At 40.2% G+C, this 16,200-nt stretch overlaps 2 protein-coding genes across 2 annotated transcripts; both read right to left on the reverse strand.

The window, feature by feature from the left end:
• Window positions 1-2,052: 2,052 nt before the first annotated feature.
• On the reverse strand, window positions 2,053-9,491 carry taf8 (TAF8 RNA polymerase II, TATA box binding protein (TBP)-associated factor). Its single transcript, XM_017487721.3, has 8 exons — window positions 8,968-9,491; window positions 8,439-8,598; window positions 6,344-6,442; window positions 6,036-6,098; window positions 3,818-3,942; window positions 3,485-3,632; window positions 2,848-2,990; window positions 2,053-2,647 (listed from the first exon to the last, which is right to left on the reverse strand). Exons 1-8 carry the CDS (start codon window positions 9,013-9,015, stop codon window positions 2,507-2,509), a joined length of 927 nt encoding a protein of 308 aa, XP_017343210.1. The 5' UTR covers window positions 9,016-9,491; the 3' UTR covers window positions 2,053-2,506.
• A 1,141-nt stretch (window positions 9,492-10,632) lies between these two features.
• g0s2 (G0/G1 switch 2) lies at window positions 10,633-11,849 on the reverse strand. The gene is made up of 2 exons (XM_017487722.3): window positions 11,692-11,849; window positions 10,633-11,470 (listed from the first exon to the last, which is right to left on the reverse strand). The coding sequence occupies exon 2, from the start codon at window positions 11,440-11,442 to the stop codon at window positions 11,107-11,109; it is 336 nt and encodes a 111-aa protein (XP_017343211.1). The 5' UTR covers window positions 11,443-11,470; window positions 11,692-11,849; the 3' UTR covers window positions 10,633-11,106.
• Between the last annotated feature and the right edge of the window lie 4,351 nt (window positions 11,850-16,200).

Below are 16,200 nucleotides of genomic sequence, written 5' to 3' on the forward strand. Positions count from 1 at the left end.
GTTGTAGAAAGTCTGAGAAACAAAGTAGTTTCTTATCACTTGTCTTGTAAGACCTATAAACAGTCGATCCCCCACCAGCCTCTCATTTTTATTTTCTCTTGAAGTTCATACTACAACAACAACAACAAAATGCAGCTTGTCATGGAACTTAGAAACTATCAAGTTTAGTGTCTATAGTGTTACTATGGTACCCTATTGTAACTATGGTTGTTATAGTGTTGACCATGACGTGATCCTGGCCTTACTCTGATATACTGTAGATAGAGAGAGGATAAGAAACATTCTTATGAAACATGCTGGTTTTTTTAAACAACTTATTTATTTTACAAATAAATAAAATTTACAAATTCTTTATTCTAATATTTTGAGATACTGGATTTTTGATTTCGGTGGGCTGTAAGCCGTAATCATCGAGATCAAAACAAAAAAAGGCTTACAATATTTCACTTCATGTGTAATGAATCTAGAATATATGAATTTTTTAAAAAATTAAATTATGGAAAAAAAAGTCATCTTTTCCACGATATTCTAATTATTTTCTTTTTTCTAACACAGTTTATAACAGTTACATACAGAAGTCTAGCTGCATAGATTTGCAACTCCAAAGCACTGTGTGAATTTCCTTCATGTGACATATGCTGATAAATAAGCCATTAATTATGTGCCCATAAAATAAAATGAAACAAAAAACGAAGACCAGCTGTGTACGTGCTTGATGGCTCATGAAATCAGAGGGTATCATGGCCGATGAAGTTTGGATCACCAGACTGGTCCCAAGTGCCCATGCTGGAGAGAAGGGCACTTCACAAAGAGGTAAAAAACCCAAAAATGACTGACAACTGTGTTGTGCTGATGTTGTACTGGTATAACATTGCCAGCTATAGTTATATATATAAAATTTAATTCTAGGTGACAAGCTTTTAAACATTTCTGACAAACTGTATGTTTGTGTTTCATTGCACACAGCTCCCATGTGAGGAGTTCCAGAAGCATCGCAACAGAATAGCACATCTACGCTTGCACTATTCTTGAATTTGCAGGAACAGCGTATTGCGCAAGTCTGATTTAGGATCCAAGCACATAGTTAAATAATAATTAACTCGGATACTGGCATTCGTCATATTGCCTGCTGTTCTTGTGTATACACATGGCTGTATGAATTCCATCCATGCATCTTCTGTACCACTTATCCTACACGGGGAGCCTGAAGCCTATCCAAGAGGACACCCTGGACGGGGTGCCAACCCATTCACACACTACAGACGGTTTACAAATGCCAATCAGCCTACAACGCATGTCTTTGGACAGGAGGGGGAAATCGGAATACCTGGAGGAAACCCCTGAAGCATGGGAAGAACCCTGGAGGTGTGAGGCAAAAATGCTAACCACTAATCCACTGTGTCTACTATATGAATTCCTTTTATGCACAAAGCAAGACAGCTCATTTGAATACCTGTAAAAATAAATATGCATTTAAAAAAAAAATTACTATTGGTTTTAGGAACAAGCACGTCCTTAAATCATAACCATATCATGGAAGTAAACTCAACATTTTTATGCACTATTAAATTAACCACAGTCAACAAAAACTATGGTGCAGAAAACTTCTCTAAAAACTAAACTGCCATAAAATCACCATTTGAAATATTTAACTCTAACCAGACAAATTAGACATGAATGTTTATGAATACAGTGACAAATTGCCAGCATATCAAACATTCATTTTTTCACTCTGCTGTGAAGTAAAATGTCTCGGGTGGTATTCCTTTACCGCAGCTGCCCTCTGTTGCCAGGAAAGTGAATTGCAGTTAAAAAAAAAAAAAAAAAAAAAAAAAAAAAACCACACACACTGGCAAGTCTTTTCTTTCCCACCTCCAACCGACCATTAAAGCACAATTTTTCAAATTTATCTCTGGAAAGGTGATCATTGTAGGTCTGAGAATGTTGCTTTTTTTTTTTCTTTTCTTTTTTTTTTCCTAAAATGACAAACGACACCTTTAAATAAGATGCGAAAGTGTGAAAATGAAATCTTCATCAATCTTTTACAGATGATGGGTTTTTTTCAAATGAGGGGATTTATTTCCGTCATTCATTCAAGCATGACAAAGAAACATCATCGTACAAATGTTTTAAGAACACTGAAAATCCAAGCATATACCAAAATTAAAGAGTGATGTGTGTGTGTGTGTATATACACACACACACACACACACACATACATACACACACACACACACACACACACACATACATACATACATACTTACTAGGTCTAACAGTCAAATGGTCTACAAATACCCACCTTTCAGAAACACACTGCAGTTGAGCCTCTCAGCATTATACAAAGCCAGCTGGTTGTGCATTAACGCTGTCCCCCTATTAAATCGGTGGACTGTTCCTAACTGCACCAGTGAATGCATTTCCTTCTATTCAGAGGCACATACGCACAACAGCATCTTCATTTGGACACTATTTCTTTGCACACAGGAGTCCACGTATTTTTTGTTCATTTTTTCCGCCTCACTTTTGGTTTCTTGACTGGTCGAAGGTAGGGGTTATCAATCATGTTTTCCTCATTATTCTTCACAGTAGGCACACCGCCACCCGGTGGCAGAACGGCGTTCTCCTTATCTGCTCCTGTGTCTTCCTGGATTAAGTACAACAAACAAACAAATCTGTCACAACTGACATGCAACAGTCTGTAAACTATAATACAACACATACTGATGATGTCAGACAGGCTCATTAATTCAATGTCAGGTGTACTAAACATCAGTACATCCTTTAAAAAGTACACTGTGATGCTTAATAGTGACGGATGAGAGAGAGGTCATAAGTAGTTCTTACGCTAATCATGCCGTTGGTGTTGTTTTCCGAGTCGGTCTGGTCGTCCTGCTCAGAGGAGTCCGTCTCCTCCAGGGACTGCAGCTCCAGCTCAGAGGGCAGTAGGGCGCTCAGGTAAGGGATGGAGCTTGGCTTTGCTGCGATCACTGAGTAGAAGAAGGCAGAGCCATTAATATATCTTCACACTTATTTTAGCTCCGATAAAGAACTCCGACAAAAATGGATTTCATGAAAAAAATAAAATAAAAAAAAACATTAACGGAAAGTAAAAAGCACTAATAACAACGATACGGTAAAAATGCTAAAACAAATGATATCCATTTGATTTGATGATCTATAGATTTGATTAAAACAGCATGAGCCGTGTTCATTACTCATCACCAGGCAATGTTTTTCCCCATCTTTAACCGTCCAGTTTCGGTGTTCCTAATAAGGTGACCGTAAGCATATGATAGAATATAATATCTAAAGTCTAGAGTGAAAAATAAATAAATAAATGACTACATTTAACCCAGTCCTTTCTCACAGCGGAGTTCATTTAGATTTTCAAATAACGTTTGTTTCAGCAGACACAAAAACACAGGGCCACACCAGCATGCAGATCTTTATCCACACAATTACTTTTCAGCACTGTCCTTACGTGGAAAAGCAGTAAGGTCATCTTTAAAGAGACTTTGTGTCTCGCCAGTCTTCGCCATGAATCGTGTGAGTGCCCTCTCGACATCTCGTCTCTGGGAAGCTGCCTTCTCCCTCAGCACCTGGTAATCTGATACAGGCTCACGAAATGTCTGTACACCAGGGAGGAGAAGAAAGAAGAAAAAAAAAAGGCGTGCTTCCATCATGTTGCTGCTCTTAATGTCACATACTAACTTGATTTTGACTAAAAGGCTTCTAACGCTCTCTGCTTAACAGTCCATCACGTGTGTGTAGTTTCACATGTGCATCAACACAGAATGTAAAACTCATGTCTTACCGGGGTCTTGATGTATGTATGAGGGTCTGGGAATTCTGGGAAATGGCTAGGGATGTAAGCGGGGTGTGTCCGCTTCTGTCCAGCAATAAGAGCCTTGGGAATCACTGGGGAATTCGTCACTGGAGCTGTTGCAAAGCAAGAACAATGACTAAGCTAACAGCAGCACTAGAATTATAGGATAAAATCAGCCTGGAGCTCCTAACCAGCCAATTTCAGAGAAGATTTAATGGGTGTTGGTCTTAATTTTAAGCCATTTAATTGTTCCCAGTCTGGAAATAATTCCAGCATTTACAGTAGCTCCTAAACCTTTCACAACTTAATGGTAATCCTGGGTCACGAACACTGAATCATAAACGATCCTTAATGTCTGATGCCTGCAATCTACATCAGAGTTTCTGTGTTTGGAAGATTTAACGACAATGGCCCTTATTTATCAAGGTTAAGATTTGAGTATGGTTAGTCATGGTGTATGATTGGACGGTTACCTCACTGCTGACTTTTTCAAAATACTCGTTAAAATGCATGTCGCGTCACGTTCAGGGTTCTTTTCATGGCAGGCGTTTTCAAGGCATAGGTAGCTTCGTTGAAATAAATAAAATGTTTCTATCGCAAACAAAATATTTTCACTTTTAATTACTTATGGCCGATTTTATGGTTTGCATTATTTCTTTATCACATTAACTATATATTTAATTAATTAATAAAAATGAATAGAAAATGTTCATGGTTTTGCCTTTCCTCACAGCCAATGCGTCTTTCGGCTAATACTGTGATAAAAAAAATCCCTATGGAAATTTCGTCCCTTCTGGAACGGTCACGCCTATATCATTTTATTTTATTTTAACAGACTGTTTTTGTGTGCAGTGTACACCACTGGAGAGATTCTACTTTATTTTACCTTCTATAAAATTACCAGTAGCGAGGTTTTGCACTTTTTTCTTCAGTATAAATAAAGAAACCGCCATCTTTGCTATTGTCTCCCGCCAAAACCAAACTAAATATTGGTCATGTTTAAAACACGAAACAATAAAATACATAGACATGGTAGAGAAGCAATGCTTGCAGTGGGTATTAATTATGAAGCTCCAAACACACGTTTAGGCTACAGCAGAGGCTACCGTGTTGTGGTCATGTGACCTACTAACGTTCAAGTACCTTAAAACAAGCACTTGTAATAAACGTTAACTAATTCTCCTAATCATGCTGCAGAATACATCATTTATTTCACACTCACTGTCCACTTTAACATGTACACCTCTATATTAATCAGCCAATCATGTGGCGGCAGCAGCACAATGCAAAAACGTCATGCGGATCATGAGCAGACTGGTTTGAGTGGACAGGAAGTCTATAGTAACTCAGACAGGCACTCTTTACAACCATGGAGAGCAGAAAAGCATCTCAGAATGACCTGAAAATCTTGAGGTGTGTGGGTTACAGCAAGTTCCACTCCTGTCAGTGAAGAACAAGAATCTGAGGCTAACATGGGCAGAGACTCACCCAAACTGGACAGCTGCAGACCCACAGAACTGAAGACCCACAGACCTGCTGCTCACTCAGTGTTTTTCGCACCATTCTGTGTAAACTCTACCGACTGTTGTGTGTGAAAATCCCAGCAGATCTGCAGTTTCTGAAATACTCGAAGTCACTGGAAGAGTAGTTTTCTGCATCAGAGCTTTTGTTGGCAGACTGTGGCTAATTTAATAGTGCATAAAAATTTACAGAGTTTACCGACAACCACGATCAAAGTCACCGTGATCACACTTTTTCTTCATTCTGATGTTTGATGTGAACATAACGGAAGCTCTTGACCTGTATCTGCCACATGACTGGCTGATTAAATAACTGCATGAGTGTTCCTAATAAAGTGGACAGTGAGTGTATATCATTCTATTCGAATGCTCCTTAAAAAACAAACCACGGTACTCTGGTCATTAAGATGGCCGTTTTAAAACTGATCCTTTACTTACTACCTTTTAATCCATTTGTGATGTGCTATGTAAAGAATGACAATTCTCTGATCATCTATTTGAGATGTAGCCTAGCAAGCATTTAGATTTTTTTTCTATGGATTCCTCCAGTTTCTTAATAAAAGCTACTCTGAGTAAGTCTGAATAGTTTATGCAACTTTGATAAGGTTCTTATGAACACAACACCAGACGTAACCTCAAAACGTTGAAGGATGAATGTAGAATGATGAACGGTGATTAACACTTACGTGCCGTTATGACCATCCTCTGTGATCTTTTGGCATACAAGGGGAGTGAGTCTACGTTAAAACCTGTGAATGTTATAACAGAGAAGAGGCATTTTTAAAATGTCTAGATCAGTCATCAATTAGATTTGACATGAAGCCAAATTCTCACAGAACCCTCCAACCCCAGTTCCTTTCAAAATTTCCTGCCCAATTCCCCTAATGCTTATCAAATTCACTTCCCTGTTCCCAATGCTCTACCTAAACAAGATCAGAATTGCCTTGTACACCCTATGGAATGCACAGCATTTGACAGAACCAGTCATGCTTACCTATTTCCACCAATGTAATAACCACGTCTGAGAGAGTAGGGCTGCTTCTGGCTGTATGCTCACAGCTTGCTTTGGCACAACGTCCAACCTCGGTTATATCTGCAGGCAATAATATACCAGAACAGAAATTGTATCATTTGAGCACAAACAAGCATCCTTCATCAGCAAGGACACACAACCAGAAATGTACACTGGAAATTATAATGGATTATGGTTCTTTGTTCAACCTACATCTCGGACTTGCGCCAATGGTTTGAAGCTTAGTCTTGCAGCACTAGTGTCACTATTAGCTATGGGCTTGGTAAAGAGTCTGCCTCAGTCACTTGTGTTCCTCATTCCTGGTCCTGGAGTACCACTGCACTGCATATTTTGGTGCCCAGAGCATACAGCAAAAATGTCCAAGGCAGGGGTACTCAAAGACCAGGATTGAGAAACACTCCTTTAGATCAAAATTCATTCAGATATCTATCATCTTAATCCAAGATTACACTATGATTTGCAAGTAGACTTGTCCAGTGGTTAAATTGACCAAGACTATTTAAGGCATACAGGATGCAACCTAGTAAGGCTGCCTGAATCGCAACGGCTCCAGACACAAGTGTACTTGCTAGGATACAACAGTGATCATCAACCCTCTTCTGGAGGATTCACTTCCAGCCCTAATCCAACAGGGACGATACGGCTAATCAGGCAGACTGATGGTGATAACTGGTGTATAATTTATTCATTGGATATGTAGTGCACTTAACTAATCCATCATAAAAACTGACCTTGTATCTATAGGTTTTGTCCATTTTATCACACCTAATATATCACATGCAGCTTGTAGATACACAATTACTTCACTGTATCCCATGTGCAGTTTATCAACCCCACCGAGGATATACACATGGTATATTCTTATTCCTTATTATACATGTTAGTACATCTTGTAGGTGTACACTTGGAAGTTTTTTTTCTTCTCCCACAAACTGTGTGTTAATTGTTCTCCATCCAATTATCAGCGTTCAGGTCTGTATTGTTGGGCCGGGTGTCTCTCGTAGATTCTCTACGGGGTTTGGGTCAGGCGAATCGGCTGGACAATCGAGCACAGTAATACCATGGTCAGAAACCAGTTGCTAGAAGTTTTGGCACTGTGGGCAGGTGTCAAGTCCTGCTGGAAAAGAAAATCAGCATCTCCATAAAGCTCATCAGAAGATTGAAGCATGACATCCTCTAAAATCTCCTGGTAGACGCTGCATCGACTCTCGACTTGAGAAAACACAGTGGACCAACACCAGCAGATGACATGGCACCTCAAATCATCACTGACCGTGGAAACTTCACACTGGACTTCAAGCAACTCGGATTCTGTTCCTCTCCGCTCTTCCTCCAGACTCTGGAACCTTGATTTCCAAATGAAATGCAGCATTAACTTCCATCTTCCCCGTGATTGTGGTCGTGTACTGAACCAGACTGAGAGATTAAAGCCTCAGGAAACCTTTGCAGGTGTTTTGAGTTCATTCGCTGATTAGAGCTCTTCTCTGGTCGACATTTCTGTATTATAAATTCTTTATTCTAATATTTTGAGATGTACCTGTATTTAGGTTAATAACCCAAGTGACCACTCAGAACCAGTTTCTCTCACTGGAATAAAGTTGGTTTGATGTTCGATATTGGCGGAAATGCGGAAATTAAGGGACCGTCTCTAAAGTTACATACGACATGAACACTTTCCAGTTGGTTGTGTGACTGTACATCACTCCCTTCAAATGCTATTGAGCTTTAAATACTGGTATATTTTGTGTACGGGCCCATTCCACAGTGAAATTCATGTCTAATTTAAATGTGCTTTAATAGCTTGTTTTGATAAATATCATCAATCTAAGAGGTGTGCCTCAAACCTGACACCTAGATGAACACTTTCCAGTGGGTTATGTGACTGTAAGTCATTCCCTTCGAATGCTATTGAAGTTAGAAACGTGTTTAACAATGTCGTATGTGACTTTAAAGACGGTCCCTTAATTTCCTCATATCGAACATCCAACTTCACACCAACTTTATTCCAGTGTTTCTGTCTATGCCAGCAGTCATGTCAGTTTTCGGTTTAACTTACAACTCTGCATCATTTCTGTTAAAGTTTCCACAGCCGCTTTTTCAGCGCTTTCGAAGCCGCATTCCGTCAACAGGGAGCTGACCACCACCTGCAGGGTGCGCCGCCGGGCCAGGTAATAATTCTCCGCCGGACTCGTAGTTGGCTTACTACCACCTGACCGCTGAAAAGAGCACGAAAAAGAAAAGACAAGTCACTTTCGAATTAATTCGAAGATGTAGCTTCTTAACTTCTTATGAGCCTTAACTTGTTTTGTTTGCTAGCAACTAGCATTCGGCTCCCCGCCGCTTGCTGCTAACAGCGAAGCTAGCTGACGTGCTGGCGGCTAAACCGTGAAGAAAACCCTCACAAATGTACAATGTCAAACCGTGAAGAAAACTCTCACAACTTTTGTAGAGCATAATTCTACATAAGCGTCTAAACATTCCGGTGTGCCACCGCTGCATATCTATCCGCAGTTGGTCGAGCATGCTCGCTAGCTAGCATAGCATAGCATAGCATACTAGCATGAAGCCCGCTAACGCTAAGTTACCATTCCGGCGTTTAAATTTCCGCCGCTCGCCACCGCAGGGTCCGCCATCTCTGCGATAATTTCCTCCTCTGCTTTATGTTTCTAAAACATAAAGAAACCCCAAGCGAACTTGTCAAATGGCTGAAGTAGCATTATTTCTCTGCACCGAGCTGTGTAGCGCCAACGACTTCCGTTATGTACAATGTGGCTATGCATTAATAAGAGTCCTGTGCATAATAAAAGTCCTAAAAATATCCATTTCGATGTTGTTATTAAGGTTAATGACTACTATAAAGCGAGTTGTTGTTGTTGCGTTAAATCATTTGTATTTACAAATAACAAACTATTTAAAAATGCTCCATTCAAAAATCTGTCTTTACAGTTTCCTCTGAAACTATTGGAACAATGACAGTTCATTTGTTTGTGATATACCACCAAAGACGTTTGGGTTAAAGATGGATATGAGACGAGGGTTTAGGATTTCAGCTTTTTATTTCCTGGATTTTACCTCTAGATGTGTGACTAAACAATATAAAACACAATGTTTTGTGTCAGACCGCTCAATTTTTAGTCGAGCCAAAGTATAGGAACAGATCTGAGCCTTGAAGTGAATTAACGTAACTAATACTTAATGTTCCCAATTAATTTGGACGCATTTCTCTGTAAATTGCCAGACAAAAATGTTCCTGTTCTGAATTCATTCTGCTGCTACCATCGTACATCCTCGATTAAAGATTAATGAGCCTGTTCCAGAAGCAGCCCTGCAAGCCCAAGCCATGATGCTACCGCCATCATGTTTCACAGTATGTTTTGGATCATGAGTTGATCCTTTCTTTCTCCACACTTTGGCCTTTTCGTCACTTTGATAGAGGTTAATCCTGGTTCCAGGACTGTATGGGACAGAGTTCAGAAAGTTGGTAGCTCTGTGGATCTTTGCATATCATATCCTCAATAATCAGTCTTGACACAAGTGAATAAATCGTATATTCATTTATTCATTCCTCCGTCGTCAGTAACAGCGTTATTCTAGTCAGGGTCACTGTGGATTTGGAGCATTTTAGGAAAACGTGTGATGCAAAGTAGGCAGACACCTGACCGTCACACCCATACAGTAGCCTATGTGGTTCTTCCCCAAACCGTTGCCACAAAGTTAGAACAACACAATTTTCTCGAATGTCTTTGTATGCTGTATTAAGAATTCCTGCATGAAAAAGGCTCTAGTGCACAAACAAGCTCCATGAAGCCTCCACGGTTTGCGAAAGTTGAACCTTGCAGGGACTTTTGGCTGGTCTCCATAAGCAAATCACAAACTGCAGCTTTAACTAAAATACAAAAAAATAAAAATAAAAACCTTAAAAGAGCCAAAAGGATGCAGTTTGGTCCTCACAAGTGTGTGTGTGTGTGTGTGTGTGTGTGTGTGTGTGTGTGTGTGTGTGTGTGTGTGTGTGTGTGTGTGTGGTGGTGGTGGTGGGGGGGTTTATCGGCAGGCGTGTTTAAAGGGTTCTCGTTTTATGCAATATGAATATTGCATATGGATGCTTGAATTTTCAGCCTTGCTGAAATGAATTTAGTTTTCATCTATGGCTTGAAAAAAAATGCATCCTGAGATATGTGGGAGAGGGTGCGAATTAGGCTACGTGTTCTATAAAACTCCACGTTTAAGACACAGCAAGACACAGACCACGGTTCTGCACACAGTACAATTTATTCAGCTGCAATCAGAGAAAGCTTACTCAGTAAAGACTTGTTACATCCTTTATAAATAATGTTCAGCCAGTAGAAAATCATCACATCGTCTTAACAAACTTACAAATAACATTTGAGAACAGGCCCCGCCTAACCCCAACACCCCCCAACCTCATCCCTCCCACACCCCATAATTCCGAACATTAGCTGTTCAACAGCATTCAATCCCAACAGGCACTCTGCATTTCCTCTCTGTCAGACACACACAAACCTCAGTGCTTGTTTCATTTACAATTGTTTACTATTCTATATATATATATATATGTGTCTGTGTTTTATAATGTAGCTTTATGTTGTTGTCTGGAGACTTTAAGGAATACCATTATAATCTCGTTGTTTTGCACAGAAGTACAATGACAATACAGTCTTCGCATCTCAAAGGCAGTACACGCAGTGTGTTAGCGAGTGTGTATTTTAAGAGGCATGGGCTCTGAAACTCATACGTCGCTGCCTGAGCATGGGCAGTTCCTTAGCCTTGGCTTCCATCTCAGCGTCCTGTTCATCTTCTTCTGGGAGGACTGTCTGTGGCTCTTGAGTCTGAGCCGTCACTGTTATGGTCTCCTCCATCAGTTCAGTCAGGGTGTTTTCTTCTTGCTCAGGGAAGAGCGAACAGGCAGCCTCCACCACGCCACTCACGATGCCCAGGACTGCAAAGGTCCCTCCTACTAGATATACCTTCATGATGCCCTTTGATGGTCGAGCACTTAGCATCTCCCTTGCAAAAGGAATGATCTCCTGCATCATCTCCATTTTGTTCGAAATCACTCAAGAGTTGTGTCTGTGAGGAGAGAAAAGACTGTTAGGGCTCACGGCATATTATAATAAATTATGAACCGTTCCATATCTGCATAAGTGCATGTCCTGCATTTACTATCCGTATGAAGTTATTAACCAGTCGAATACGTTCAAAGTACATAGATCAGAGAAGTTCGGAATGTTAGAACCCTGAAGACTAATGGCAAATAGTATTAGCAAATCGAGGTATCCAAAAGTACTTACATGTGCAATATAAGTGGAACCTTCAGTTGGTTGAGCTTCACTTGATTATGTCCAAGTATCATCAGGCAACTCACTGCAGGCTTGTTCTGTATTTAAACTCAGTGCCGTCTGTAGCCACACCCACTGAACATGAATATTCATTATGAAAAAAGAAGCACTGCCAGTATGCTTGTGCAAGATTTTGTGTGCTTCGGAGATGGTGGGTACGTGTCTATTCGGTAGAGTGACCTTTGTGCAGGCAACTTCATCTCCTGGTCATGTGACAAAACAGATCTCAGTTCTTCTCCATTGTACGTGAGTAATGTGGTGAATCTGATGTTCTCTTCATAAGCTCTCGATTATGTCATAGGCATAATCCATAATGACTCAAAGTTCAATTTTATTGCATTTGTTCAGTGGGAAACACACACACACACACACACACACACACACACACACACACACCTAATAGTTCTACAGTGCAATATAGGAGTTATGGAAGACAGTCTTTAGGTAACTGGTTACTGTGCTACTCACTGTAAATCTATACGAAGCTTCACAGTCCGTTTTATACATGGACCTCCCATTTGAGGAGACAACGTATCTGAAAGAAAGTTGTCTGGGGGGTGGGGTTTGGGGGTGGTGCAAACAAACTGAAATTCACACCGTTAGTAATGCGGGACTGAATGTTCAGCAACGCTAAGCTTCCCAAAAAACTCTAGCCTCATAGCATTGTCAAGATGGCTGCGGCTACTTTCATGCCGTTTGCATTCTTCAGAAAGATGTTTACGTCTCGTAGCCCCGGTGCCCCAGGACTTTGAAACAGCAAACAAGGAAAACAATAAAATACATGACTTACATCGCATCTAGCTAGCCAACTTGTTTGCCATAACAAATGGCGGAGAAACCCCTTGTGTAAGCAGTCACTTGACTGCTGCTGAATTTGCAAGTTGGCTCAATCTGGTCCAAACTCCTTTATCCTTTTTCTTCTTCTTCTTCTTCTTCTTCTTCTTCATTTGAACACCATGTGATTTTTTTTTTGTGTGTGTGTGTGTAAAGATAAAACCAAATTTTCTTTCATCTGGAAGAAATGTTGCGCCTACTTCGACATCTTCCAGTAGCGGGAAAGAGAGTCGTTGAGAACGGTCCGATCACACGATGTCAAAAAATATAAAAGCAATATTGATTCGCGTCCGAGGCGCAATGAGGCGCGCCCCAATACTGACAATCTGAAGCAAGCCCATTAGAAGTCACCTACTTTTCAGAAGTTTAAGGACCTACATACTGTACACACTCATTTGGACAGCGTCCTGCACACAGATACGATCGAAATACCAGTTAGATTTTTGAATAAATGCTAACATGACTACCAGGTGAATAGTATGACTAAATAATTTTATTTCAGAATTATTTTGCGATATATATTTTGCTTATGGTTAACATGTTGAAGTACCCTTCTTCTCTGGATAACTTGAAGGGTTATCCAGCCACCACTGCTTACTGTAGTCATTGTTAATGATGCAGGCCCTTAACAGGGTTAATTCGGGTGTGCAGATTTATCTAAACTGCACTTATCGTTAGACATTTAACTTTGCAGTAGGATAGTGAACAGAATATGTGTATATATTATATATATATATATATATATATATATATATATATATATATATATATATATATATATATATATATATATATATATATATACACACACAGATTTGTTAACATTGTGGCAGCCATATATACCCATAATACAAATTTAATGTGTTGAAGTGAAGTACAGAGCCAAAATGTGATACTTTAACACAAGGACTTGCAATGTCTCAATCTATTAAATCTTGAAGCTATTTCTTATGAACTATCTTAATGGCCTTTACCCATTAAAGCTCTTGGTACAGTATAAGTAGGCTATACTATTCATTGTTAGCTAAGGGTTCAGTCCAGTCTTGTGTGTCCAGTGTAACACACATTGGTATGCTACACCGATGCCTTTCGATTGAAGAGCAGTACAAATTCGGACACGATGGCAATCAGTTAACCTTGCTCTACTGGGTCTTCTGCCAGCAGTTGCTGTGTCAAAGCTGTTAAAACGAAGACCCAGTAAACTGATACCGTTTATCCTGAGATCAATAAGATTGCATCATCTTGAGTTAATGATCAGCAAGACCTACATGCTAGGTTGTGGTGGTTATATCTGTTATATGTTATATCTGGTGCCTGGCAATTCCTCAGTGTTTAGTGTAGTTCTAACACAAGTACTGTGGCATTTTTAACACACCAGACATCAACTATTGATGTCTAACACAACTATTTAAGACAGAAGTCAGAATTTCTGTACTTTATGAAGAAAGAACTGTGCTCTAAGACAAAGTACCATTTCTAATCTTCACCTAGATCATCTGCAGAAAAATGCAAACATGTAATAATAATAATATTAATGGCCATTTGATATAAATATATGTAAATGTTGAGTTTGCTGTTGACCTTTTACAACCATTTGGTGAAATCGGGATGACTAAAAAACTTCACTCGTGTTGATTGAGTGTGCGTTTGTATGTGAGGTGAAAGAGAAGGGGGATGTTGGGCAACGTTACTTGTTTGACTCACTCTAGGCATCGCTTCTGCTGCATGGACAGAAGCACATCAGAGACTTCTGACCCACAGCTCTGATCCGTGCCACGGCCTGTCCCCTAGATGCACAGACAGTGTTGAGAAACCGACCAAGCACGGCCACAGCATCACAGGCTGCACGTAACGAAATATAAAAGAGCAGCTTCAGCAAAAACAAAACAAACAGAACAACAAAACACTGCAGATGATCACATTAATTAATTCAGTCTGTTTTCATTCTCAATAGCCAGTAACAAAGTTGGTGAAATTTCAAGGTAGAATATATTTCTTTGCATTGCATCAGCCGTTGAGTTGCGCACTAATAAATAGCTGACACTGACTTTGTAAATAGCTCACAGTCACTCTGAAGCTATTACACACACAAGTGTTAATAATATGGATGATGATGATGATGATGATGATAGTTTCTCCTTTACAGTGCTCTACAAGCCCTGAAGAGATCCTTATCACTCATGGACTCATACACTTACAGCTTGTGAAATGTTTTCGAGGTCAGAGACGTTCATGCGTCTGTGTTTTTTACGCTTACCTAATTCCTCTGGAAAATTGTCACATCTTTGACTTCCAGGATTTCTGGTTCGAATCCCATCTCCGCCCCATGTGCACGGACTATGCATGTGCCTCGAAGGTTTCTGCTGGGTACTCTGGCTTCCTCCCCCATTCCAAAGACATGTGTCTGATTGCCATTTCCAAATTGTCTGTAGTGGGTGCAATTGTGTGGCCTGCTATGTGTTGGTACCCTGTCCAGGTTGTCCCCTGTTTGTGCCCCAAGTTCTCTGGGATAGGCTCCAAGCTCCAAGAAGTAAGGAAAATGAATGGGTGGATACTTCTTAAGTCTCACCTTACAATTTCAGAATGAATTTACTGTCTTTTCTGCTTGCTTTAGTCACAAGCGACAGCCTCCATATCGATACTTAAAATGATGGAACCGTCCACGTACAAAACCCAGCAGTTGTGGAATAGCCTTCTGATTTTGGTTTGAGACTCAGACACGTCTTTTATTCTGCCTAATTATAATTGATAAACTGTTGTTATTGATGAACATAGAGAGATAATGTGCTGTTTTTACTGTTATCTGTAGTGTTCTTATGGTGGAAAGGTTCAGGGGCAGTGATACCTGCATTCCACCTTTTTGCACATGCACACACATGCCAAGATCATTCATTAAGGTCATATGGTGATGTAGGATCAATATGAACACAACATGAACACGGTATGGAGTCCTTTAAGTAACAGCTTGGAGCCACAGGTGTCGTGTCTTTCAAATCTGGGAACAGTGGGAACTGAATCTGCTAAGTCAGCTGACTTCCTGAAATTTGCAGTATTCCCGCCACACAAACATCCGTTTTTCTCTGCGCAAGAAAAAAACCAAAACAAAACATGGTACTCAAGGGTGCTCAAGTAGTCAGTGTCTGAATCTCATGGAAGCTCTAGGTGGACATTGCCTCATTGTGGACACTGCCCTGGAATTGACCATCTCAAGGACATCCCATATCATGGACTACTCAATGCCCATGTCGATGCAGCACGATTGGTGTTAAAGAGTTAACTTAGAATTAAATCTGACCCATGTCCCGTAGTCTAAACAGCGAAACATTTTGCTTGGTGTAAACACCCAGGGAAACACAGAAAGAAGCCCAGCAAACAGACAGAGTTCCTGTCCAGATGAAGACTTGGTGGCAACCAATGATCCAGGAGATGATGCTATATAACTTAGACGTTTGCACTTTTCACCAGCACTTTCCATATAGCTCAGTGGTCAGTCCCTTTAGCAGATGAGCACAGGGATTCTATGTGGGGGTGAACCATGGACACCTCCACGTTCATCTTTTGTAGCAGGCTAACTGTGAGGAATGGTGTATATTTTCCTCCTCAAAACAGCGAAATGCATAGTCAGGG

The sequence above is a fragment of the Ictalurus punctatus genome, chromosome 15, assembly GCF_001660625.3.
Source record: "Ictalurus punctatus breed USDA103 chromosome 15, Coco_2.0, whole genome shotgun sequence".
Taxonomy (NCBI): domain Eukaryota; kingdom Metazoa; phylum Chordata; class Actinopteri; order Siluriformes; family Ictaluridae; genus Ictalurus; species Ictalurus punctatus.

Coding starts and splice junctions, on each gene's coding strand:
- taf8 (XM_017487721.3), bottom strand. CDS start 9,015: ATGGCGGACCCTGCGGTGGCGAGCGGCGGAAATTTAAACGCCGGAATG. Junction 6,099..6,343: donor TATTACATTGGTGGAAATAG/GTAAGCATGACT, acceptor TAACATTCACAG/GTTTTAACGTAGACTCACTC. Junction 2,648..2,847: donor ACACCAACGGCATGATTAGC/GTAAGAACTACT, acceptor TACTTAATCCAG/GAAGACACAGGAGCAGATAA.
- g0s2 (XM_017487722.3), bottom strand. CDS start 11,442: ATGGAGATGATGCAGGAGATCATTCCTTTTGCAAGGGAGATGCTAAGT.